A 25,546-nucleotide genomic window follows, 5' to 3' on the forward strand; every position below is an offset into this window, starting at 1 on the left:
TTAGTGACCATATGTTAAACCTCAAAAAAATGAAGTTTAATAAATAAATTGTAAGTAATAACAACGATTTTTGAATATATATTACATAGAGGTACTGTATATTATCTCATATAAGCTTCATGGTTAAAATGAAGTACAGTGTATTATTACCCCATTTTACAGATTGAAAAAACCAAGTCAGAGAGAAGTTAAATATTTTGCCCAAGGTAGCATTTGAACACAGATAGATCTGATACCAAAGTATAGGATGCCAATTTATTCCTTAGATGTCTGGAATTAATTGTCACTACTTTTCTAAATTATGTTTTAAAAATTCCATTAGCTAACCTAATAATCGTTAAAGATTTAAATGTTAAAATTTGCATAATTCCACTGGAACTTGACCCTTACGAGATTCTTATGTTCCATTCCAACCTAGATTGTTTCTTGTATCAAAAAAGTCTCTCATAGTGCTATCTAATTATTATATGCATATCATATTTCTAATCAATTTACTTATACATCCTATTTAAATAAGAGGCGTTTGTTGCTTTGAAGTTTGTATTTTGGATCAAGTTTAAAGTTTTCATATCTTCTTAAATGTATTCTGAAAATCAACATCAGTATTTCTGATTTTACTGTGCACATGACTATAATGATGAAATTATGGAGTTAAGAGTCAAATCAGCAAGTGCATATTGAGTGTCTTTTATGTTCATGGTGCAACTAGATGCTGAAAAGAAGGAAAAAAAATAAAATAAAGTTCTTGCTTTTAAATAAGACAAGTTTCTAAGTTAAAACAAAACAGGATAGTAGAGCATTGATGGGATTAGGGTTTTTCAAGTTGTTTGTGTTACCCTGGAACGTATAGAATTTTGCTTATCCTGTCTTTTGGGAAGTTTCTTTATATAACAACAACATGAAATAAAATAGGCTGCTTGATTTTGTTTTTTTGAGCTGCATTGGGTCTTCGTTGCTGCACACGGGCTTTCTCTAGTTGTGACAAGCGGGGGCTACTTTTTGTTGAGGTGTGCGGGCTTCTCATTGTGGTGGCTTCTCTTGTTACGGAGCACAGGCTCTAGGTGCGCGGGCTTTAGCAGTTGTGGCTCGCGAGCTCTAGAGTGCAGGCTCAGTAGTTGTGGTGCACAGGCTTAGTTGCTCCGTGGCATGTGGGATCTTCCCGGACCAGGGATAGAACCCATGCCCCCTGCATTAGCAGGCAGAGTCTTAACCACTGCGCCACCAGGGAAGTCCCAGGCTGTTTGATGTTTTGACCATAAATGTTATAGCCACTTTTTTCTTTTGTTTAAGTAAAGGTTATCAGAGATTACCTCAAATTCTGGTAGAATTGTTGAGATAACATCACACACTTAATCAAAAGATCAGTTTTTTAAAAATAGTGAACACATTACTACAGAAGAAAAGCTTATAAATTTGGAAGTTCAGCTTTCAGGTCAGCCCACTGGAGGCTGTTTGAATGGAGGGGAAAGGAAAACTGGAATAGCCTTCATCAAGCCCCTTTCATATGGTAATAGAAATTAGATGAGTCCATTTAAAAGCTTAAAACTTTTATATGGTAATAGAAATTAACTTCACAACTTTTAAACTTAAACTTTTTTGTAGGGTAACTGTAGATATAAGAGCTATTTATAAGAATGTTTAAGAAAATGTATTACATATTCCAGATGTACACATACCTACAATAATTCATTATTTTGTTTCCTTTCTGTGGCATTAAAATATATTGTTACATCTGCAGTAGGTAGGTAAAATTATGTTAGTTTTATGTCATGGTTATCTTTAAGCCTTTTATTGTATTTTCTATATTCTGTAATTCTTGTTACCAGAGCTTATATTAAGGCTCTCTTCACCTGACACATGCCTCCTCATTCCTTTCAGACCTGTGTGAACTTTCCTGACATCCTCACCCACTCAGGTAGAATTGCTTCCACCTCTGGGCTGATATAGAACTTTGCATAAAATTCTGTTTTATAGTTTCCTTTTTACTACATCTCATTGTCTGTTTTAAATTTAGTCTACCGATAGTATTGCTATTCATTCATGCATCCATCCATGCATTCATTCATCTGTTATATAAACATTTATCAAGCATCTACTTTTGCCAAGCACTATGCTAGGTTTGGGGATAAAGAGATGAGGCATAGTTTGCCTTCAAGCACTTTGATAAGTGTCATATTGAAGATGTAACAGGAGCATACACAAAAGTTTACCTGCAGAGATGATGAGGGAAGGCATTTTCTATAGGGCAAGTTAGAGTTCTTTACTCTCTAAAGTTTTGTAGAAACCTCATAGGATTTCTGTAACCTGAAATCTTCCTAAATAAAATGTAGTGGTTCAGAGTACAGTCATTGGGATCATACACATTTGGGTTTGAATCCCTGCCTTACTTCTAACTAATTAGTAACCTTGGGCAAGTTACTCAGCCTCGCAGTACCTTAGTTTCCTCATCTATAAAATGGCAATTTTACACATATTATATGTTCTTTGAATTCTAAAAACCCTTGGCACAGTACCCAGCGCGTAGTACATGCTTGTTTTTTTTTTTTTTTTTTTTTTTGCTGTAATCGGGCCTCTCACTGTTGTGGCCTCTCCCATTGCGGAACACAAGCTCCAGACGCGCAGGCTCAGCGGCCATGGCTCACGGGCCCAGTCCCTCCGCGGCATGTGGGATCTTCCCGGACCAGGCACGAACCCATGTCCCCTGCATCTGCAGGCGGACTCTTAACCACTGCGCCACCAGGGAAGCCCGTACATGCTTGTTTTAATCGTCATTGTTATTAACAATTTTATTATTATTATTACGCTTTGTAACCTAAGATTCTTCTTGGCATCATAGTTGGTTGATAAGAAATCTTAACTACTGGGATACTTGGATTTGAAGTCCAAAACAGAGTGATTTTATTTCCTTATTTCACCTGTGCCTTTCGGCACCCTGCATACTTTCTTCATTGCTAATGAAATGGTTCAATACTTCTTACTGCATCAGTCCCTCAGTTTACTCCCCCAGCCAGCGATGACTTTTTACTTTCCATTTATGACTTCAGTGGACTTTAACATTTAAATAGTTTAAATATTAGAATGTAAAGGTATAGGTGTTTTAAAAGATATTTATAAAGAAAAGCAATATGATCTAAATTCAGGATGATTTTTGAAAGTCTGCTATGTTCAGTAAATTACTTACAATTTTCGTGTTGTTTATGAAATGATAGTAAAATGCCAGAGGTAATTAATGCTTATAAAATATTTTGAATTTGATAAATTTCTAAATCATATTGTTATAGCATAAAGTAACCATAGAAAACAAAAACATCAATATAGCAACTAAATTATTAACATACAGGAGTGTTTGCACTGCTGAGTTTTCACTGAAAAGGTTTTCGATACATGTAATAAAGTGTTAAATTGCACAGGATGAGCTCTTAAAGTAATCATCACTAATATGTAAAGTGTTAAGTATGTTGCTGAAATATTTAAATTTACATACGAGTAATATTTTTAATATATATGTATTTTTTAAATGAACAGGATAGCAGTGCATGAACCTTCATTTATGATCTCTCAGTTGAAAATCAGTGATCGGAGTCACAGACAGAAACTTCAGCTCAAGGCGCTGGATGTGGTTTTGTTCGGACCTCTAACGCGTTAGTATTCTCTCTCACAAAATATGGTGTGAAAGAATAATCAGATCATCCATTGTTGTTTAAAGAAGGAAAAAGTAAGAAATGTGGTAGGCCAAGAAGAATCCTCTGTTAGCTATGAAAGAGATGTAATACTATCTTAAAAGATTTATAGGGTGAGATTTTCTGTCATGGAAATACGGAGTGTGGAATTTTCAAAGCTGGTTACTGATGTAGAAAGTTGTAAAAACTATATGTTAGTTGATGATTTAGAATTAAATTTCTAGATTTAAAGCTCTTTACAGCAGTTTTAATGTTGATGTTATTATAGCTGGATATTCACTGAAGAGTCCTTAAAAAAAAGTTGCAATCTAACCATCTTGATAGCAAGAAGTAATAAATCCTAACCTGACTTTATTAATTACCAGGAAAAGGATTTTTAAGATACAGATCAAAAACAGAGGCCCTAGAGGCCTGCTTGAAACTGTACAAAGTAACAGACTATTCTGGCAGAAGTACAAGGTGGAGAATGTTATTTGATTGTTCTAAAGAAGAACATTTAAGAAATCGCTTTGTCATATTTGTAAGGAAAGTGAGCCTTGTTCTTCTTTACCTTGAGAGGAATACTTTCTTCCCAGAAGGGAAGTTTAATATGTTTACTTCATTTAATTTCAAATTTCAGAAAGCTTTGGGGGAAAAATGTTTGAAGAGTACACATTTTAGAGGAATTATATTTTATTTTTCAGAAGCTAAAAAGGGATAACAAAATTAATCCAAGAAAAATGGCTTTCACAAATTATAAATTAAGAAACGAATGTTAATTTTACCTCAATTCTTGAAGTTAAGAGACTTGCAGGTTTCTATAATACCATGTTGGGGGTGCCCCTGCTAGTAAAGGGTTACTGGAGTGGTTGGATGGATTCCATGACTTTACGGGTGGTTCTTTTTTGGCTCAGGCTAAAAGGGCAGCTGGTGAAACAGCTGGAACTCTCCTTTGTGATAGTTGGTGGAAATTACAAACCCTATGAAATAGAACACTGTTGAAATGCCAAGCATTCCATAAAGATGATACCCTTTCTAACCTTTTCCTTATCCTAAGTTTTCAACTGAATCTATTGGGGGTTGTCTTCTGTGAGATTCGATCTAGTTTTTTCATGTGAATGATTGGTGAAAATAGGAATTAGACTATAGAATTTGTCTCTATATACGAACTGGTCAGGAATATTTATATTTTATTAATCCAAGAACAAACCACTCTCTAAGCCAAACAGTATTATCATTTGAAAAGAAACCAAACTAGTCTCAAAGAATGTTGAAAACAAATGTTTTAATAACAAACCAGTTTAGAAGTTAATGATGCGTTACCTTTTTAATGTGTTTGTCTTAGAATTATTATTTGAGTGAATGAGCCCTACAGTTGGAACACCCACATTAGATTTATAAAAAATTAGCAGTGTCAAGTGAACAGAAATACATTTTAAAGGAGTTTTCACTGAAATCTTTTCCAGTTTGTGGTACTTACTGTACAGTTTGAGACTTGTCCATCTGTTTATTGTTATTCCTGGTGATTATAGTTCAGCCTAAACAAGGCTTATATTTGGACTAGAGCCTGAGCTGAACCTCTCAGTTTGAGGCAGAATAAAAATAAATCCTTTTGAGACTTTAGCCTTCTGCCAAAGAGTGAATAGTGAATCTCTTTCACTATAGGTGAGGGCGTGCACTCTTGAAATATGAAACACTGAGAGTCTCTGGCATAGAACATGCTGTTTATCACACAATGTAAATGTATACGAACGCTAGACTTGTAAGCATGAAAACTTTTCATTTCTATAGAGCTCTTCATCTCATCAAACATGCAGAATATCTCCTTACTTCTGGAGGTGTGGGCAGTTAGGCAGTTTTTCACTGAAAAACTGTATCTCTTTGCAACAAATAACACATTATATTGTATTAGTTATCATGTCTTCCCCCACTGAGCCTCCACACTCAGATCAACTAGGAAATTATTTGCCTAGCGGTTGCTGTGGTTTGTATTACTGAGGACAGTAGGCCTGGCTCCTGGCTTCTGACTTTAGAAAAAATGTCAGGGGTTACTGTCACGCTTGGTGTGCCACAGGGGAAGGCGATCCCGATGTTTCCCTCTAGTAACCCAGATCTCTCTGGCAGATAACCACCTAAAACGTTTCTAGTTATGATCATTTAACCCATGGTTTCTCAACCTTGCCACTATTGACATTCCGGGCTGGATAATTCCTAGATGTTTCTTTGTTACCGCCAGACTGGGGACAGGAAAAGAGACTGTGTTATGCATTATTGGATGTTTGGGAACATCCCTGGCCTCCACCTACTAGATACCCATAACAGACACCCTTACTTCCACCTTCCAAATTATGACAAGCAGAAATTGTCAGATGTCTGCTGGAGGGAATATCACTCTTGGTTGAGAATCACTAATTAATCTCGTTACATGGCTGTGTGCTTGGGAAATTGCTTTTTGGTGAATGATTAAGATTTCAGTTTGTGTATCAAAGCATGACCGCTGCCTAACTTGTCTGAAGGAGGGGAGCTGGTAATGGTGTTACTCTCCATGACTCCTTTCACCCCACAGAGGACCATCCTCTCTATGTGATTGGAGATACTGTTGCTTCTTCAGAGCTCCCCAGGAATTCTGTCACTAGCTCCTGTAGCAGCAGGGGGCATGGTGTATCCATGTGGGTTTATCACTGCCCTCCTGTAGGTCTAGTATATCAGGTAGTTATAATAAGCACATTGATTATTTGAGGAGAACTTGTATATGGGAGGGACATCTTCATATTTTGTTTTGTTTTTAGATACCTACTATTTTTTAAAATAAGTGGCTCTGTGTACTGAGATTCTATGATACTCAAAGATTAACTTAACCATCTGTAATTGTCTTCGTAGGCCCTCCTCATAACTGGATGAAGGATTTTATCCTCACAGTTTCTATAGTAATTGGTGTTGGCGGGTGCTGGTTTGCTTACACGCAGAATAGGACATCAAAAGAACATGTTGCAAAAATGATGAAAGACTTAGAGAGTTTACAAACCGCAGAGCAAAGTCTCATGGACTTACAAGAGAGGTGAGTAGGTAAAAAAGACTATAAAACTGTGGGAAGATACAGTTTGTGAATATGTAATATGGGCATGTGCTTACCATTTATATTTAGGTTGGTACATACATCAGGAGTTCATTTCATGTTTTTAGAAAAGTATCATATTGTCATAATTACAAATTTATTATAAAGGTATGCACTAGGGAATAAATGGGCAGAAGACCAGTGGAAATAAATCAAATATAGGTAGAATTATAAGTGAAGTTAAATTTTATTTTTAACATGATTTAAATAATTATGAATTTCTTAAAAGCTTCTTCCTGAAGAGTGTTTCCCTTCTATATCTTGTATTTTTAGCTCAATATAAATCAAAATAGCTATATAGTAGGTTACCTGATGTTTTTGTTGTCCAAATTTAAGATTAATAGAAAATGCTGTGAATTCTGATTGAAACATGTATCTTATTGCTTGATACGTATTTATTGTTCATTAAGATAATGAAATTTTGGAAACTTTTGTGAGGAATTTTCATTTTTATTGTTCTGTAAGGCTTGAAAAGGCACAGGAAGAAAACAGAAATGTTGCTGTAGAAAAGCAAAATCTAGAGCGCAAAATGATGGATGAAATCAATTACGCAAAGGAAGAGGCTTGTCGGCTGAGAGAGCTAAGGGAGGGAGCTGAATGTGAATTGAGTAGACGTCAGTATGCAGAGCAGGAATTGGAACAGGTATTTATGTTTTAAAAAAGTATTTGTGAGGATATTTGTATTGCTACCCTGAGGAGTTTTTTGGGTTTCATTCAATCTCCTACATTTAGTTCCATTATATACTCTTCCTTAGTTAATAAAAGAGTCATCTGTCTATATTGTTAGCATTGGTCAAAGTTCATTAGCAAAAAACAAAGTACCAACTAAAAGAAAAATTTACCCTCATGTTCACTCATTCATGAAGTCCTATCCCATGCCATGTTAATTGTCTTGAGTGAATCTAAGATGTTTATTTAACAACTGTAGTATATTTCAGTTTCTGACTGTAACCTAGTAAAGTATATCTACTGTTAAAGTTCTCTGCAAATGTTAAGAATCTCTATTAAACATCCATTTGAATCCTGTTAAATGGTTTTAGAACATAATCTGCTACAAATTCTGAAGTTGTTCAAAAGGTGTCCTTTTCAATATCTGCTTCTACTATGCATTTACTCAGGATGGAGTTCAGGCATTGCACAGTCCTTCAGAAAAGGTGGGGAGGTCCTGGGAGAATTTAATTGTAGGCAGATGTATTAGTTTTATAATTCTGCTGTTAAAAATTACCACAAACTTAGGGGCTTAAAACAACACACATTTATTACCTTAGAGTTACTGAAGTCAGAGTCTAAAATAGGTCTGCAGGGCTGCATTCCTTCTGGAGGCTCTAGGGGAGGATCTGTTTCCTTGCCTTGTCCAACTTCTAGAGGCTGCCTACATTTCTTGGCTCATGGCCCCTTCCTTCATCGTCAAAGCATGTCACTCCAGCCTCTGCTTCCATGGTCTCATCTCCTTCTTCTGACTCTTACCCTTTCTTTACTGATAAAGAAGTTGAGGAACAAAATGAGGACGAGAAAACTTGTTCAAGTTTAGAGAGTGACTCGGTTGTAAAGCAGGGCCAGGAACCTAGGTATTCTGCCTCCCACTTTGCTTTATGCACTGTTGTCTTCTCAATCAAGTGCTAAGTAAGAATTATGTAATGGATGAGTTTCAGTTTCAACTCATGAGGAAATGTTCAGGGTACATTACTAATTCCTTCAAGATTGTCATTTTGTCTGACTGAATGCAGCTATCTCTTTTGTTAACAGTTAACTGTTCTTTCTCTCATACCCCAGATACCTGTCTTTTGGGTCTTTTCCCTGTAAGGGGTTTGTTCTCTTAAGTTGACTCCTAGACCTATTTTGCAGTCTGGTCCTATTTACCTGACAGACCTTGTCTATGTAGAATGTAGTAAAGAACCAGGGAGTTAACAAAAAGGCGTACCCAATTACCAAAAAAGGCATAGCCAAATTATACTGTGTCCAAGAAATAGATACTATGTCCTTTTCTCCTGTGAGAACTCTGTGCCTGTTCCCACCCAGACTTCAACTCTTGGTTGTTCCCAGTACTAAATAAACTAAAAAGCTTGTTAGCTGTTTTCCTGAACTTTGCAGATGAGAAAGAACAAATCAGAAAGCAATAGTGGGGATTCTTCTATAGAGACATAAACTGGTAGCAGTATTTTACAGGAAACTGCCTCACAGTGTGGGAAAAAGACACAATATAAAGAAGGACCCCTAAATCAGAAATATTCTAGTCTGGGGTTTGGGACATAGAGACCTTGCATCCCTTAATAGACCCTAAGATTACTATGATACTACATCCCAGCACAAACATAAAATCCTAATGAGATCCTGAGTAAGAGGTGGTTTAAAGGAGAGAACTGGGTATTTAAAAAAACTCTGTCCAACATGATTACAGTAATAAGAAACACAATTTTATGAGTGCTTACTCTGTGCCAGAACTTTATGCTGTGCACATCATTGCAAAATTTTAATCCTCACTATACATAGACATTATTCTCATTTATAGATGAGATGTGTACAGGTTAAATAACTTGCCTTAGGTCACACAGCTATTATGTGGCAAAGGCAAGATTATGTGTGTTTTATTCCAAAGTCCACGTTTTCCCATACTGCTATTAAAAGCTTTGTTTATAAAAGTAAGTTTAACTGGGAAATTAATTTACATATGTCACATAATCCACAGTTCCACATAGTTTGAAGTATTATTGTATCTTGTCGAGTGGGTAATCAGCTTCTCAAAGTTAGAAGGCAGGAAGATCTGGTGCATATTTTGTATAATGTTATTTTCTGTTAAACAAAAGCTTTTGGGTGAATAATAGTACTGCTTTATATTTTGTGTGGTTTAAATACTTTTCACATAAATTATTTTGTTCTTAAAGTCTCAAGAAGCCTAAAGTTAGGGCAAGTCATAGTACCTCTGTTGTACATGCAACAGTAAGTCTCCGAAAGTAAAGAACTTGCTGAAGGAAACAGAGGTAATAAATTGTAAAGTTGGTCCAGAAACCAGGTTTTCAGATATTTAGACTTTCTTCTGTGATGTCATGTTTTTACTTGTTGCTGTTTTATTCCCAAGACACAAAACTTATATAAATAATTATTGTATTTTTAAACAACTTAATAATTCATCATTTGTAAAACCTATTAATTACTCAATTTTCACTGCATCTGTTTCCCTGTAAATAACAATGTTAATTTAGACTGAGGGTTGGAATTCAGATCAAGTGATAAACTTAAGAATAATGGCAGAGAAAATAGTTGCTGTTATTGGAAGGTCAGAATTCCCAAAATTTTGAGACATTATTTGACAGTCAATCAAAACATTGGTCAGCCTCAGTTTATACTAGAACTATATCAATTCTGTGTTAAATGTGTTTATTGCGCTTGTTTTGGGGAAACAAATTTATGGATATAACATTAAGGAAAATCTTTATGGTTAAAGAGAAAAACACGAGTGAATTTGTTCAGATTCTCTGTATACATCTTTGTCAATGAAAACTGTATAGAAATTTTAGCTTTAAAATCTTGTGAGGGCTTCCCTGGTGGCGCAGTGGTTGAGAGTCCGCCTGCTGATGCAGGGGACATGGGTTCGTGCCCCGGTCCTGGAAGATCCCACGTGCCGTGGAGTGGCTGGCCCCGTGAGCCATGGCCGCTGAGCCTGCGCGTCCGGAGCCTGTGCTCCGCAATGGGAGAGGCCACAACAGTGAGAGGCCCGCGTACCACAAAAAAAAAAAAAAAAAAAAAAATCTTGTGAGAAGAAGGGCCTGTGACCTACACTTTGTAGTGTTATATACAACTCCATGTCACAGGGCCTGAGTTCAAATTCTCTCTTGAGAGATTAGCAGGGACGCCACACAGCTCTGCCAACTGTCTTATTAAGTGCAGTATTGTCCCAAGCACATTGCACAGGGAGTCGCGTCAGGCAAGTGTTGCTTACGATTTGTCTCAAGTGAGTAAGTCCTGTTTTACCCTTCCTGTTAATATTTTGAATTGTTTACTTCCTGTCTGACGGTTTTAGAGTTTTAAAAAAAGTTTTTAGAAAACTTTTTAGAAGTTTTAGAGTTTTAAAAAATACCTTTCTACATTTTTTTCCTGTAGTATCTGGCAGCTGTTCTCTTTATCAGAAATTTGTGTCTAGTACTCTAATTTAGTTTATTCTGGCACATGATAAAGTTTATTTAAATAAATGGGGTTTGATCAGATCCAACGTTCTTCTGCACATTAGTTTAGGAATGAAGTTTTAGTTACTTTACTTAACTGTGGGGAAAATTAATTTGTGGTTATGGTGCTCCAGAAGCAGGATGCCCCATGGTTCATTTGTCACTTTGTCTGAAGGTCTTGAGTGTGTATGTAATTTCATAAATTCCATCATGTATCTTTTTTTTTTTTTCCATCATGTATCTTTTTTTTTTTAAGAAGATGTTGGGGGTAGGAGTTTATTAATTAATTAATTTATTTTTGCTGTGTTGCGTCTTCGTTTCTGTGCGAGGGCTTTCTCCAGTTGTGGCAAGCGGGGGCCACTCTTCATTGCGGTGCGCAGGCCTCTCACTATCACGGCGTCTCTTATTGCGGAGCACAGGCTCCAGACACGCAGGCTCAGAAGTTGTGGCTCACGGGCCTAGTTGCTCCGCGGCATGTGGGATCCTCCCAGACCAGGGCTCGAACCCGTGTCCCCTGCATTAGCAGGCAGATTCTCAACCACTGCGCCACCAGGGAAGCCCCGTCATGTATCTTTATACATCCTTAGCTTGAGCTCTTGCTAGTTTTTAAGTGAATCATTCCTACAATGGATTGTCTCTTTATTCTGTGTCATTTTCTTAGTGAGACTTTCCTTAAGAGTTTTTTCCTTAGCACGTAATACCACCTCATACACTAAGCATTTTAGTTTTCTGTTTATTGTCTGGCTCCCCTAAAGGGAGGCTAGAAGAAAAACTTCCACATTCTGACACTGAAGCTATTCATAGTTTCCCATGGAAAAATCAAGAAGACTCTCACTCAGAATCTGTTTTCTCGAAATTTACACTTGGTCTGCATATGCTAATTTATCAACTTTTTGGTATGTGAGAAGCAGGAAAAAATTAAATAGAGGTGATAAAACAGACTATAATAGGCAGATATGCTCATAACAATGAGAAATAACTAGCCATAAAGATGTCTGAAAAACTTTTTAAAAATGGTATAATTACTTTAAAAAAATGGGTGTATAGTTAGGTAGCTACAGCAAGGTCTTTGGGGAACACTAGAAGGGGTAGTAGAACAGGTATTCACCCTATTTTGGATACTTCTTCATATCCTGTCCATAAACAAAGAAATACAAAAAATGTAATCCATTTCAGTTTGTACATGCCCTGGGTTTTTGTCTGTCAGTGAGTCTGGCTATTATAAAATATAAAAATGCAGTATTGCAACCTAAGATATATGCAAGCTCCCTTTCACCCTCTGGCTTTACAAACTTGCTTAGTGAGTTTAAGAGGTACTTAAAAACTTCAGCTTTAGTTTTTAATGTTAGAAATATTGTTTTAGACTGTGATTTAAAAAGATGTTTACAAAGAGCATAATTCAAATTGCCTTTTCTTTTAATTTTGGTACTAAAAAATCTTAGTTTAAATATCTTTTAAAAAGAGAAATTTCTCTTTCTCTCTCTAACCTCTACCACCTTCCTCTACCCCTCTTTCTCCCTCCCTCCCTCTCTCCCTCCCTCTCTCTCCTTCTCTCCCACTCCTCCTTTTCCTTCCTACCTCCCTCCCAGGTTCGAATGGCTCTAAAAAAGGCTGAAAAAGAATTTGAACTCAGAAGCAGCTGGTCTGTTCCAGATGCACTTCAAAAATGGCTTCAGCTGACGCATGAAGTAGAAGTACAGTACTACAATATTAAAAGACAGAATGCTGAAATGCAGTTAGCTATTGCTAAGGATGAGGTACTCTATTATATTGCAAAACGTACTACGCTTCTAAAGGGATTAACCAGTTGGTATACAAAGATCTGAATAAAATTTTTAGTATTGCAGATTATTTTTATGAATTGGAATTTATTGCATAGATTGACTCTCATAAAAGTGAAATCACTTTATTTAAGAGAAGTACATACCTTTCAGAATGACCTTAGTATCATTTAAAAATCATCCCTACTATCATTATCATAAATGTTTTATATGGAGCTTTTCTCCTCTGGGTTGCTGCTTCATATCTGATTCAGGTTAGTAGTTACTAGAAATTAATGTCTGACTCTTAATAATTGTGTGAAATTACTGAGTCTTAATCTGATTTCTAGTGAAACAACAACAACAAAAAACTCGGTGCACTCACTAACACCTCCATTGCAGTAGGATATATAGTTTATGTTATTCTCCTAGTTTTAAATAGAAGATTCAGGTCTTTCTGATCCGTAGAAATAAGGGAAAAAATTCTCCAGAACAAAGTTTGGCTTAGGAAAGCATGCTTTCTCCCTCATTTGTTTTCTTTTTTGGAAAATAGGGCTATATCTTGGCTAATAACTCCCCATTGACTTTATAATTATTAATATATTCAAAATAAAATAAACCTTATTCGTATATGTGTATTTTATCCCAAACCTAGCCTTATTTTTCTCTCTTTGGGTTTCTAGGCAGAGAAAATTAAAAAGAAGAGAAGCACAGTCTTTGGGACTCTGCATGTTGCACATAGCTCCTCCCTAGATGAGGTAGACCACAAAATTCTGGAAGCAAAGTAAGAATGTTACTGTCACTATCTGTCTGTTTTTATTGTGTTGAAATGTGTAATTTATAGGCAATTTATGTTTTAACTTGTCATTTAATTATGTACTATTATATCATTTATACTAATTCTAAAAAGGGGTAATTTCTTCTTGAAATTGGTTAATTGCCTTGGTCTGTTCATGTAGTTGACTTTTTTCAGTGCTGTATTAAAGACTCTTTGATGCAACAAGTAATTCCTATATTGGCTTTTCCAGGAAAGCTCTCTCTGAGTTGACAACTTGTTTACGAGAACGACTTTTTCGCTGGCAACAGATAGAGAAGATCTGTGGCTTTCAGATAGCCCATAACTCGGGACTCCCCAGCCTCACCTCTTCCCTTTATTCTGATCACAGCTGGGTGGTGATGCCCAGAGTTTCCATTCCACCCTATCCCATTGCTGGAGGAGTTGATGATTTAGATGAAGATACACCCCCAATAGTGTCACAGTTTCCCGGTAAGTGGTGAGTTCAAAAAAGAGAGTTGGTACAGTTTTAAAGGTAACTTTCTGCCATGCCTTTTATGAATCATTTGCTTTGAAATCTATGATAAAATTTGTGTTAATTCTTCATTTTCTCTTTTTCTTGATCATTGTGTTTACTGTTTGACATACTATATGAGCTATGTGTGTTACACACATATATATATGTACACATATATAATAACACATACATGCTAAGTCACTGTATGAATGAAGTGCTGAGCTTTGAGGGAAAACATCCTTTCATATGGAAGCTTAATCTATAGTAGAAATTAAAAATTAGAGGAAGACCTTGGAAACCTGAGTTGCAATCCTAGCTCTGCCACTAACTAACCAACTGTGTGACTTTGAGCCAGTCGATTTATTTTAAATTGAGTTGCCTTCCCAGTAGGCATGTTTCATAGTATTTTGTTTTGCTTTTCCAATTCTATCCTTTTATTGAAAGAGTATTAATTAATATTTAACTCATAAAGCATTAAATCCACTCACCTTTACACAAAATTAAATTGCGTTTATATTTAGAAAACATACATTTTTTTGTTGCTAAAAAGTGGAGCTTCTCCCAAAGGTGGTTTTTTTTTTTTTGTTGTTGTTGTTGTTGTTGTTTTTGCGGTACCCGGGCCTCTCACCGTTGTAGCCTCTCCCACTGTGCTCCCGGAGCACAGGCTCCGGACCTGCAGGCTCAGCGGCCATGGCTCACGGGCCCAGCCGCTCCGCGGCATGTGGGATCTTCTTGGACCGGGGCACGAACCCGTGTCCCCTGCATCGGCAGGCGGACTCTCAACCACTGCGCCACCAGGGAAGCCCCCAAAGTTGGTTTTAACATGTACAGTTTTCATTATAATTGCTTTGTTATGCTGTATTCTTTGAAGATGTTTACAGTGTAAAGAATACATTTTGGTAGGAAGGTGAAATTTTACTATTTTAGATTTTATTAATAAATTGTAGAATTTATTAATAAATATTTGGAATTTTTGCAAAGTTATAGAGAGTGTAAATTTAAAGCGGTGTATTTCTTGTATTAGAAATCATTTGAAAAACTGTTTATCCTTATTACTGCTTGCCTGATTCATTTTCCCAATTTTTGTAACCTTTTTGAAACAGTATAGCTAGAACAAGATTCCAAAGAATAGAGAGCAAAATTTAATCATTAATCAGTTGAAAACTCACACAGAAATTTGAGTCTTTGAGACGCAAATCATCATATATGAGCATTTTGCAGTTTGAAATTTTCTGTCCAATTGTTACAACTTTCCTAAAGTTATGATTTAGAAAGGGTTCTAATGTTAAAACAATTTTATGAAATAAAGCCCTAAGTTTGCAAATAATTAATCAGTGACTGTGTGCTTGTGTTCATTTCTGTGATTTTAATTATCTGGTTTAACGGCAGACAGATAATGCAAGCAGATTGGGGAGACACTAAACTCTTACAAGAGGAAGGGGGAGAGGACAGATTGTAAATGCAGTGAATACTGGGAAGTATGTGACCTCAATCATTTCACTTGCCCCATGCTGCAAGATAGTGATGGTTGAAAAGTTTTATCTAGATATGGGCTAGCTCTGCTGTTTGGATACTGTCAACTTGAGTTTATTTGAATTATGTGCCCTTAAGCTTACCATATATGCAGCACTGATTCATAAGTGTATGATTTTGTTTGAAAATGATAGCTTTTTAAAGTTGCAGTTCCTCCTTAGAAACCATAATTATTCGATATCAGAAGTGTGCATATATGTATTCCCTAAAATTAACTAGTTTTTTCTTTACTTTTTTTTTAAAGTACTTTTTGATGGGGCAAGATATCCACATGTGCATTAAAACACTTATAACTAAATGTGAATAATTTTTTAGTGATTGTGATACACAGAGAAATTTGAACTTTTTAAAATTCAGTATGATGCTTTAGAAATGCTTAAGTTTATTATCTCTGAAAAATAACTTATGCCAAAGATTACACTTTGAGAGCTCTGTCTCCACCCAGTGGCACAAAAGTAATACTCCACTCTGTTTAGTTATAAAAGCGTAATTTCTGGACCTGACAAATAAACTCTTGGCAGTAGTACTAGGGTCTAGGGTAGGATGAAGGCTCTTCATTATATACTCTTTTAAGCAGTTTTAAATCTGCACCATGGATATGTGTAAATTGTCTAAGAGTGAAGGAATGACAAGGAAGCCTGCCTGTGGTATGTTAAGAGCGAAGTAAAAGATTATAAAACCATATACAGAATAATATTGTCTATGTTTAATTATGTGTAAATAAAAAAGAGAAGATATTATCAAAGGTTAGCTCTGTATGGGTTTTCCCAGTACCTTTATAGTATCTACTAAATATTCATAGTGGGATTGTGGTAGCAATTTATTTAAAATTTCTTATCATAAAGCTCTTCAGATATGCTTAAAAATACTGAAAATAAATTGCTCATTTACTACAAAGATAAACAGATTTTAACATTTTGCTTTATTCATCTTTCTTTTTCTCTGAAAAAGAAAACACATCTCCTCCCCTTCCTACTAAAGTTGTATATCTTCTAAAGCCTGTTTTACTTGTATTACATGCAGCTATATCTATAAACAATAGATACAATTGTTGTTTGTTTAAAAATGTACATAAATGGTATCAAACTGTGGGTATCATTTTGCAGCTCTTTTTGGTCAAAAGTATGTTTTAGAAAATTTCCATGTTTATATACAGATAAATTCACTAAAACTGTTTAATATGAGTCAACCACAGTATATCTATTTATCTTTTGTAATAATAAACCACAGTTTATCCAATTTTCTACTGAGATAGGTTCTTTCTACTTTTTTGCCCTTGCAAAAATGAGCATCCTTATCTCTATCTCCTTATTTCTAACTTTGAGAGTTTCTCTGGGTGGACACCTAGAAATGGATTGCTAAGTCATTGGGAAGGCACCTCTTATTAGTCGTTGCCAAGTTGCTTTCAAAGTGGTTCTATCTGTTTACATACCCACTGTTTATAAGAATGCCTGTCTGCCTGTATCCTCACCATACTAGGAATGATCTGGTTTGTTTTGTAACTTGAATGCGTGTGATATGATACCTTAGTGTTATTAAAATTGTAATTTCTTTAAAGACTACTGAGGTTGTCTTTAAAGACTAAAAAGACTACTACTACCATTTCATATTTATTGGTGTTTGTCATTCAGATTTTTTCCTCTCTGAGTTGCTTGTTCCTGCTGTGGAATGTCCCTCCGAGATTCCATACTTATCTGGAAGAATTTTTATTATTATTTTCTGGTTATTTGAGGGTTGCAGATGTCTTTTCCTAGGTCTTGGCTTTTCTTTTTTACTGTGCTTTGTTAACTTATTTTCTTTTTTTAATCAAATGGTTTTTTTTCAAAAAACATTTTTAATGACAAATTTACAAATCTGGTTTGTGTTTTTATGTCTTTTTCATAAGGCGATAGATTGTTGTTTGCTCTACTAAAAGTTTTTAACTTTCACTTTAATCATTTAGTCTTTTCATCTACCTGGAAGTTATTTTTGTTCCTATTGTGAGTGGAATCTAAAGATATCTCTTGATGTATGGATAAACAGTTGTCCTAGTCTCATTCCTGCTCTATCCTTGCTGGTTTGTAATACAACTTCTCTCCATAGATACATAAATGCTTCCAGGCTCTTTATTTTTGTTCCATTGATCCCATTTTGCTTTAGTTGCTATATGTAGCTTTATAGTAAGTATTAATGTTTGATGGGTTTAATCTTCCTCTATTAAATTCAGAATTGCTACTCTTGGCAAGTTATTCTTATGAATTTTAGGATCAGCTTACGAAACGCCATGAAAACTTCCATGGGGCTTTTATTGGAATTTCTTTGAATTTAAAGATTAATTTTTAGCTTGATTTTTTTAATAGTTACATGTGTTACCTTTCTTTAAAAAGTTATACTTCATATTGCTTGTTGCTGATATGTAGGGAAAAGCTGTTGATTTTGGTATGCTGATTTTGTATATAGAAACACTGAATTTTTCTCTAAGAGTGTTTTGGATTTTGTTTTGTGGACAATAATAATGACTTCTCCCCCCTTTCCATTCCTTGTGCTTTTTTCCCAAGGCAGTCTAAGACCTCCAGTAAAATGTTGAATAAAAGTGCGAAAGTGATTGCAGACAAATAGTGATCTCCATTTCTAACTTTAAAGAGAATGCTTATTTCATCATGAAGTGTGTTTTTTGGTTTATTTGTTTTGTTTTTTGCTCTGTGTTCGATGGGTTACATTTTTTTTTGGCTGAGCCACGAGACACGTAGGATCTTAGTTCTCTGACCAGGCATTGAACCCATGCCCCCCTGCATTGGGAGCACGGAGTCTTAACCGCTGGGCCGCCAGGGAAGTCCCTGATGGATTATTTTTAAATTAAGGAAATTAATCTCTATTTCTGTTTTGCTAAGAATGATTTTTCTTTTAAATCAATGGATGTTAAATTTTACCAAATTATTTTTCTGCATAATTTGAGGTAATTGCTTGTTTTATTTTTCTTTATTCCGTTGAATTTTAATCTGTTTAAATAAATTCCTTTAAATGTCAGTGAAACTTTTAGTCACAATGTTCTGTTTTGATAATAATTAGATTTGGTTTGCTATATTATTTTATTTAGGGTTTTTACGTTTTTAATCATAGATTAGTCAATAATTTTCCTTCTCGACACTCTGATTTTGGTATCAAGGTTATATTAGCATCATAAAATAAGGCAAAGAATATCCCCTTTTTCTTTCATTTCATTTTTTTTTTTTACTCTTATAGTAGTAGTTAAGAATTTGGTCTCTAGAACAAGATTGCTAGAGTTTGAATCCTTACTCCTCCATTTAACTTATATGTATGTAATGTTGTCTAGTATTTTGTTTTGTTTTGAATGTCCCGCAAAACATTATTATTATTATTTATTTTTTTTTTTTGCGGTACGCAGGCCTCTCACTGTTGTGGCCTCTCCCGTTGCGGAGCACAGGCACAGGCTTAGTGGCCATGGCTCACGGGCCCAGCCGCTCCGCGGCATGTGGGATCTTCCTGGACCAGGGCACGAACCCGTGTCCCCTGCATCGGCAGGCGGACTCTCAACCGCTGCGCCACCAGAGAAGCCCAAGACATTATTTTTTATTTGTGTAACTTTGTGGGAGGTACTCTCTCTGACTCTAAGCTTCCTTGTCTGTAAAATGTAACCTACCCTATGAGATTATTTTGTAATTTAAACTAAATAATATTTGTAAAACAATTAGAACATACCCTGGCCCATAATAATCCTCAGTAAATGTTTTGAATTTTATTCTGTATTCTGAAATATAAGATACAGATGATTCTATGAAGGTTTTGAAGAAATTGCCTATAGGCAGTTTGAGTTTGGTGTGTGTGTATGTTGGCAGAAGGGAAGGAGACAGATTTTTAAATTATTGATTCAGTTTCTTATAATGGTCATAAGTCTAGATTTGTTAAATTATATGTTTCTAAAATATTGTTTGTTTTATCTGAGTTACAAAATTTGTGGCTTAAAGTTGTCCATAGTATTTTATATGATTTTAAAAATCTCACATCTTTAAATTTTCTTTTCATTTCTCCTCCTTGATTAATCTGGCATGATTTGTCTATTTTATTTCACTCCGTCATTCTTCAGAGAGCTAACTGTTGGTTTTGTTGATATTCTCCATTTAGTTCTGCTCTTATCTTTTATTTTCTTTATTGGAATTTGCTTCATTTGTTTGTTTTTAATATTTAGACAGCTAGCTCATGAATTTTCAGTCCTCCTGTTTCCTTAATGTATGATTTTTATGGCTGCGAATTTCCCTCTAAGAACGACTTTAACTGAATCTACCTGAAGTTTGGATACATATAGTTTGATTATCATCTAGTTTTAAAATGTTTCCAACTTTTAATATGTCTCTTCCTTGAAATATGAATTATCTGGAAGTATATGTTTAAGTTTCCAAATGTAGTATGTTTGTTTTGTTGTTTATTTGGTCATTAGTTTTTAAAGAATATCTTTACTTATCAATTTCTAGTTGTATTATGCTTAGAGAATAGCATCTATATAACATTTATTCTTTGGTATCTTCTGAGACTTGCTTCATGACCTAGTATTTATTTGATCGAATATTTAAAAATTTCCACACATATCTGAAAAGTACATTTTCTTAATTGTTAGTTATAGGATACTATATTGTTGGTTAAATCATGTATTAGTTATGAAAAATCTCTATATACCTACATTTTGGTCTACTTTTCTGTCAGTTGCAGAAAAGTTTGTTCAGATCTCTCTGAATTTCTTCTTGTAATTCTGCTTATTTCTATTTTATATAGTTCAAACCAAGTTATTCGGTGAATATAAGTCCAGATGTATCTTTTTAAAAGATTAACTATTCTTCTATGATTATGCGGAGACTGCTTTACAGCTAGCCGTACTTTCTGCCTTTAAGTTTGTATTATCTGATATTAAAATAGCTATAGGAGCTTTCTTTTGATTAATATTTGCCAGCGTAACTTTTTCTTTACTTAAAATTTTTTCCATCATCAGGCTGTAGATATGTCTGTATAAGAAATAGTAATAACTTACTATTTTGCTTTCTATTTGAGGATCTCTGTTGCCAGCGAAGTCCAATTTAATCCAATTACATTTAATATGCTTGCTGATCCGTTTGGATTTCTCTCTGGCATATTATTTTGTGGTTTCTCTTTTCTATACCTCTTTTCAGCTTCTCTGTCATTCTCCTAAAGGATCTTCAGATGCTTTAATTTTAGACACTACCCTCCGCATCTTATATATTAATGTTGTCTAGTATTTTGTTTTGAATACCCTGCAAAAGTCATTTTTTATTGTTTTATTCAGTCGTTGTTCAGAAAGACTTATGTGTTTCTCTCTTCATTGTATTTTGTTTTTTACTCTTTCCTTTTTTTTTGCTTCCTTGAAAATATGTTCTTTGGTAAAAATTCTTTCAGTTAGCAACTGGGAGTAGTAAATTCTCTGTCTTTGCCTGAAAATGTCTTTATTTTCACTCTCACTTGAGAATAATAGTTTAACTGGATATCAGATTCTAGATGAACAATTACTTTTCCCATAGTATTTTGAAAACATTTGTTGTTATTTTCAGGCCTCTTATTGTTACTGTTGAGAAGTTTTAGTAAGGCAGATTGTTCCAGTTTCCTTTTAGGTAATTTCTCATTTCTCTCATCACTTAGAAAATGTTATCATTTTCTTTTGTTACACGTTTTTACTATAATATAATTAGGTGTACAATTTTTTCCCTGATACTTGGTGTGCTTTTGAATCTGAAGATGATTATCTTTTTTCAATTACAGAAAAATTATTAGTTGTTTTCTCTTTTAATATTGTTTTTCTTTTCTCTCTTCACTCCTACTGGAATATTAGTTGTATAGAAATATAAGACTAATATTAGCCTATAATTATATGTTTGATCTTATTTTATCTTCCACATCTCTTAACCTTTCTTTTTATCTAATTGTGCTGCATTCAGAAAAATTTCCTTAGATCCATCTTTGAGATTACTTACTCTTTCTTCAGCTCCAATTTTGTTTAACCCATTCTTTGAATTTTTAATTTCAGTGACTGTTTTCATTTCTATTAGTTCTCCTTGATTCTTCATAAAATCTACTTGTTTTTTAATGCCTTGTCCTTTTTTCATTTTTATTTTATAATTTAATGCCCTTAAACATCTTATATTTTAGTTTTATTTGATAATTGTATTATTTGATGTTCTTGATTGATTATTGCAGCTGTTTCTTGAGTTTGCAGAGCAGATTGCCTTCTCCTGTTTTATAGTGTTTTACTGAACTATCTTAAAGGAACTTCCTTTTTTTCTTCCCTCCAGGGAAACACTTTGTGAGGAGTAGGAGTGCTCCTCAATATGATTTCTCTTGCTTCTGGCAGTAGTTTCAAGGGCTTCACCTACTCAGGACCATCTTTTTTTTTGTTGTTGTTAACCTTTCGGATTTGGGTTTCACAGACCCTTCTGGTAGTATAAACTTGAACTCCAGGGTAATATGAGTTAGTTTGTATTGAGTTTGAGTATTGAACACCCAGCATATTGAGTTTTTCATAAGAACCTTTTTAAATTCCAGTATCCAGAGAACATTCATTGAAGGAAGTTCCCTTGTTCATTGGTCAGATTTCTTTTCAGTACACCCTCCCACTGAGGAATGCAGCCATCTAGGCCCAGGCTTTTATCCAGAACACTCACAATTCCTATTCCTCACCTTCTGTGGGCTTAAGATGTCATTTATATCCCCAAATTAAAGCGCAAACCCTTAAATTACTGAGACCGAGAACCTCCCACAGCAGTTCCAACATCACTCACAGGCCTACTAGCTCTGACTTTTAGTCTTTGTGTTTTGGCATCCAAGAATTTTCTCTTCTTCCTTGCAAACTCAGCTATGCATTTAAAACTGTTGTTATATTTTATTCAGCATATTGAAGTACTTGAGGCTATTTAAAGTGTGTGGTTGGGGGTTGGAAATGGTGGTCAGGTTATCTTTGACTGCCATATTGCTAGAACCAGAAGTCCCCATATTACTTATTATTTTTGGTTGTTGGTGGTGGGGGAGGACCCCCTTATTCAAAACCAAATTTTATCTTCTTTGCCATAAGAAAATACAGTTTGCAAAATAGTGTCTTATTTAATTGTTATGCTCCTGTATATAATTATTGATATTAGAATGAAAAATCACCTCAAATAAATTTCTGTGCAGTGAACTTCAGTGTTTCATTTAGCTACTCTTATAAATCACAGGTAGGGATGGCTGTCGGCTTTCATTGAGAATTAATAATAGCCTGGAGGTACTATTAAACATGTTCACCTTTTGTATAGGAGAGCTTGTTACAAGGTCAAAGTGAACTGCTTTTTAATCCTACGTGAGTTTTGTGGTGTTGGCAATATGTAAGAAGAAAATTTTTTGAAAGGATTGTAGAGTTGTAAACATTTTCTAGATGTGACCCATTTATGAGTCTCATCTTTATGTTATATTCTTTATTGGATTACTTAGAATTTTCCTCATATAAACTATTTGCTTTGTTTTTAAACCTTCTTCATGTGGTATCTTTCCATCTTTGTGAGTAATACAAAAAAAATTTTTCCAAGCAGGGAATCCTGATTCTTCTCAGCCCTTCGCATCACACCTAGTCATGGCTGAATGTGGCTATGTTTTACTGTGTATACCAAGTAACCAGTGACTGATGAGAATGGCTGCATTATATGCTAAGAGTTGTAGAACTTAATCATCTGTGTCAGTCTGGACACATTCTTTTAGTATTTGTAGGATATTGTTTCTTCTTTGACAAAGTGAGAACATTGGACTAAAGATTTCCAGGGTTTCCTCCAGTTCTGTAATCTATGAATCATTATAAATAAGTAAGGGAAAATTCTAATGTTTGTCTACTAAATTATAAATAGTTTCATATTATATAATTTGTGTTTGGAAAAAGCCTTGTATGATATTTATGGAGGTAGTCAAATATTCTGAAAATACTCCCTTTAATTTTACCCATTTTCTTTTTTTCCAGTCTGTCAAGTTATTTCAGTGGCTGTTTCTGTTTGAATTGTTTGTTAATTCACTCAGTAAATACTTACTGTACATCTACTTTTTAAAAAAAATAAATTTATGTATTTTATTTTTGGCTGCATTGGGTCTTAGTTGCTGCGTGTGGGATTTCTCTCGTTGTGGTGAGCGGGGGCTACTCTTTGTTGCGGTGCATAGGCTTCTCATTGCAGTGGCTTCTCTTATTGCGGAGCACGGGCTCTAGGTGCGCAGGCTTCAGTAGTTGTGGCTTGCGGGCTCTAGAGCGCAGGCTCAGTAGTTGTGGCGCACGGGCTTAGTTGTTCTGCACCTTGTGGGATCTTCCTGGGCCAGGGCTTGAACCTGTATCCCCTGCATTGGCAGGTGGATTCTTAACCACTGCGCCACCAGGGAAGTCCCTGTACATCTACTTTTTGTCTGGCATTGTGCTAGTTGTGATTCAGTGTTGAACATGGTACACAGTTATTTCCTTCATGAAACATGCAGTCTAATGGAGGACAGACAAGAGCAATGCACTAAGTTATGTCATGGGGAAATAGACTTTGGTGTTGCCATGTGAGCACAAGAGGGCAAACACTGACCTTAAATTTGGAGGGGTTGGGAAACTTCCTGGAGGAACTGCTCTTTAAGTGAAATGGGAGGTCAAGGGAGAGATGAGATGAGGAAAGAAGGTATGGAGATACTCTGATACTTCTGGGAGCTGAGTGAGGTATATTGTTCCTAGTATTCCTATAACAGAGAAGAGGGACACTAGTTCCAAATTAGAGGCTAGATAAATAGGGCATTCTAAGCCATGTTAAGGAGTTTGACTTCATCCTAATCCTAGAAGTAATGGGAGCAACTTAAGGGTTTTAACGAATAAAATGTCATATTCCTTTTCCATTTTAAAATGATCATGCAGGTTGCAGTATGGAGAATAAGTTGGAGGAGAAAGATCAGTAGTTATTCTGGTGCAGTAGTCCAGCATAATACAGCAGTGATTTGTTGAGGGGGAAGTGGAGAGATGTGAGAGATACCCAGGAGGTAGAACTGGAAGCACTTTATGATTAACTAGATGTGGTTTACGATGGAGGAAGAAGAGTCAAGAATGTCTGCGTTTCCAATTCAGATAACTAAGTGAGTGGTGGTGTTTTTTTTTGGGTTTTTTTGTTTTTTTTTTTTTACACCAAGGTGTAAGGAACATAGAAGAAGGAGTGGGTTTGGGAGGAAAATGTTGAATTCAGTGTGGGTATCTGTGGAACACCCAAATGTCCAGTAGGCAGTTGATTGTGAAGTCCTAAAGTTTAGGAAAAAGATTAAAAGCTGGAGTCACAGATTTGGACTTCTATAGACTGCAAAGGGTAATTGGAGTAATGGGAGTGGATGAAATTTCTTGAGAAGAATAAGTGGAACAAGAATAACAAGGCTGAGAACAGAACTTCGGTGACAAACAATTAAGGAACAGTAAAGGAAGAGGTGAGAATGTGGTTGGAGAGGTCAAGGAAAGGATAAACTAATAATGTCACGTGCTGGTCCAATGTCAAGGAAGGATGGAGATACTCACTGAATTTAGCAATGAGGAAGTTTATCATAACTTTGTTAATGATAGTTGCAGGGAAATTGTATGGAAGCACTTTACCATTTCTTTGATGAATGAGTGAAGATAAAGTAGTGTAGAAAGCAACATAGATCATTTACATAAAAGGGAAGAGAGATGTCAGCTGAAAACAGTCTGAGGGTAGAGGAGGTTTTCTTGTTGCTGTTGTTGTTTATCTGTTTGTTTCTCAGGTTTGTTTTTTCAACTTTTTTTAAAAAATAAATTTATTTTATTTTATTTTATTTTATTTTTATTTTTGGCTCTGTTGGGTCTTCGTTGCTGCACGCGGACTTTCTCTAGTTGCGGCGAGCGGGGGCTACTCTTCCTTGCGGTGCGTGGGCTTCTCATTGCGGTGGCTTCTCTTGTTGCAGAGCACAGGCTCTAGGTGTACGGGCTTCAGTAGTTGCGGCACGCAGCCTCAGTAGTTGTGGCGCTCAGGCTTAGTTGCTCCGCAGC

The 25,546-nt window shown here is 35.4% G+C and overlaps 1 protein-coding gene across 3 annotated transcripts in view; it reads left to right on the plus strand.

Moving 5' to 3' along the window:
* Window positions 1–25,546, plus strand: part of STIM2 (stromal interaction molecule 2) — a 169,285-nt gene that overhangs the window by 134,247 nt on the left and 9,492 nt on the right. For all 3 annotated transcript variants that reach the window (XR_013827958.1, XM_079919372.1, XM_079919373.1), the window contains 6 exons: window positions 3,526–3,641; window positions 6,540–6,717; window positions 7,240–7,417; window positions 12,524–12,691; window positions 13,378–13,478; window positions 13,723–13,961. Coding sequence is in view for 2 of the 3 variants with exons in the window: in XM_079919372.1 (XP_079775498.1) it covers window positions 3,526–3,641; window positions 6,540–6,717; window positions 7,240–7,417; window positions 12,524–12,691; window positions 13,378–13,478; window positions 13,723–13,961 (980 nt within the window). In the remaining variant the exon portion in view is untranslated. The remainder of the gene's footprint in view (window positions 1–3,525; window positions 3,642–6,539; window positions 6,718–7,239; window positions 7,418–12,523; window positions 12,692–13,377; window positions 13,479–13,722; window positions 13,962–25,546) is intronic.

This window comes from Stenella coeruleoalba, assembly GCF_951394435.1.
Source record: "Stenella coeruleoalba genome assembly, chromosome: 4".
NCBI classification, from domain to species: Eukaryota; Metazoa; Chordata; class Mammalia; order Artiodactyla; family Delphinidae; genus Stenella; species Stenella coeruleoalba.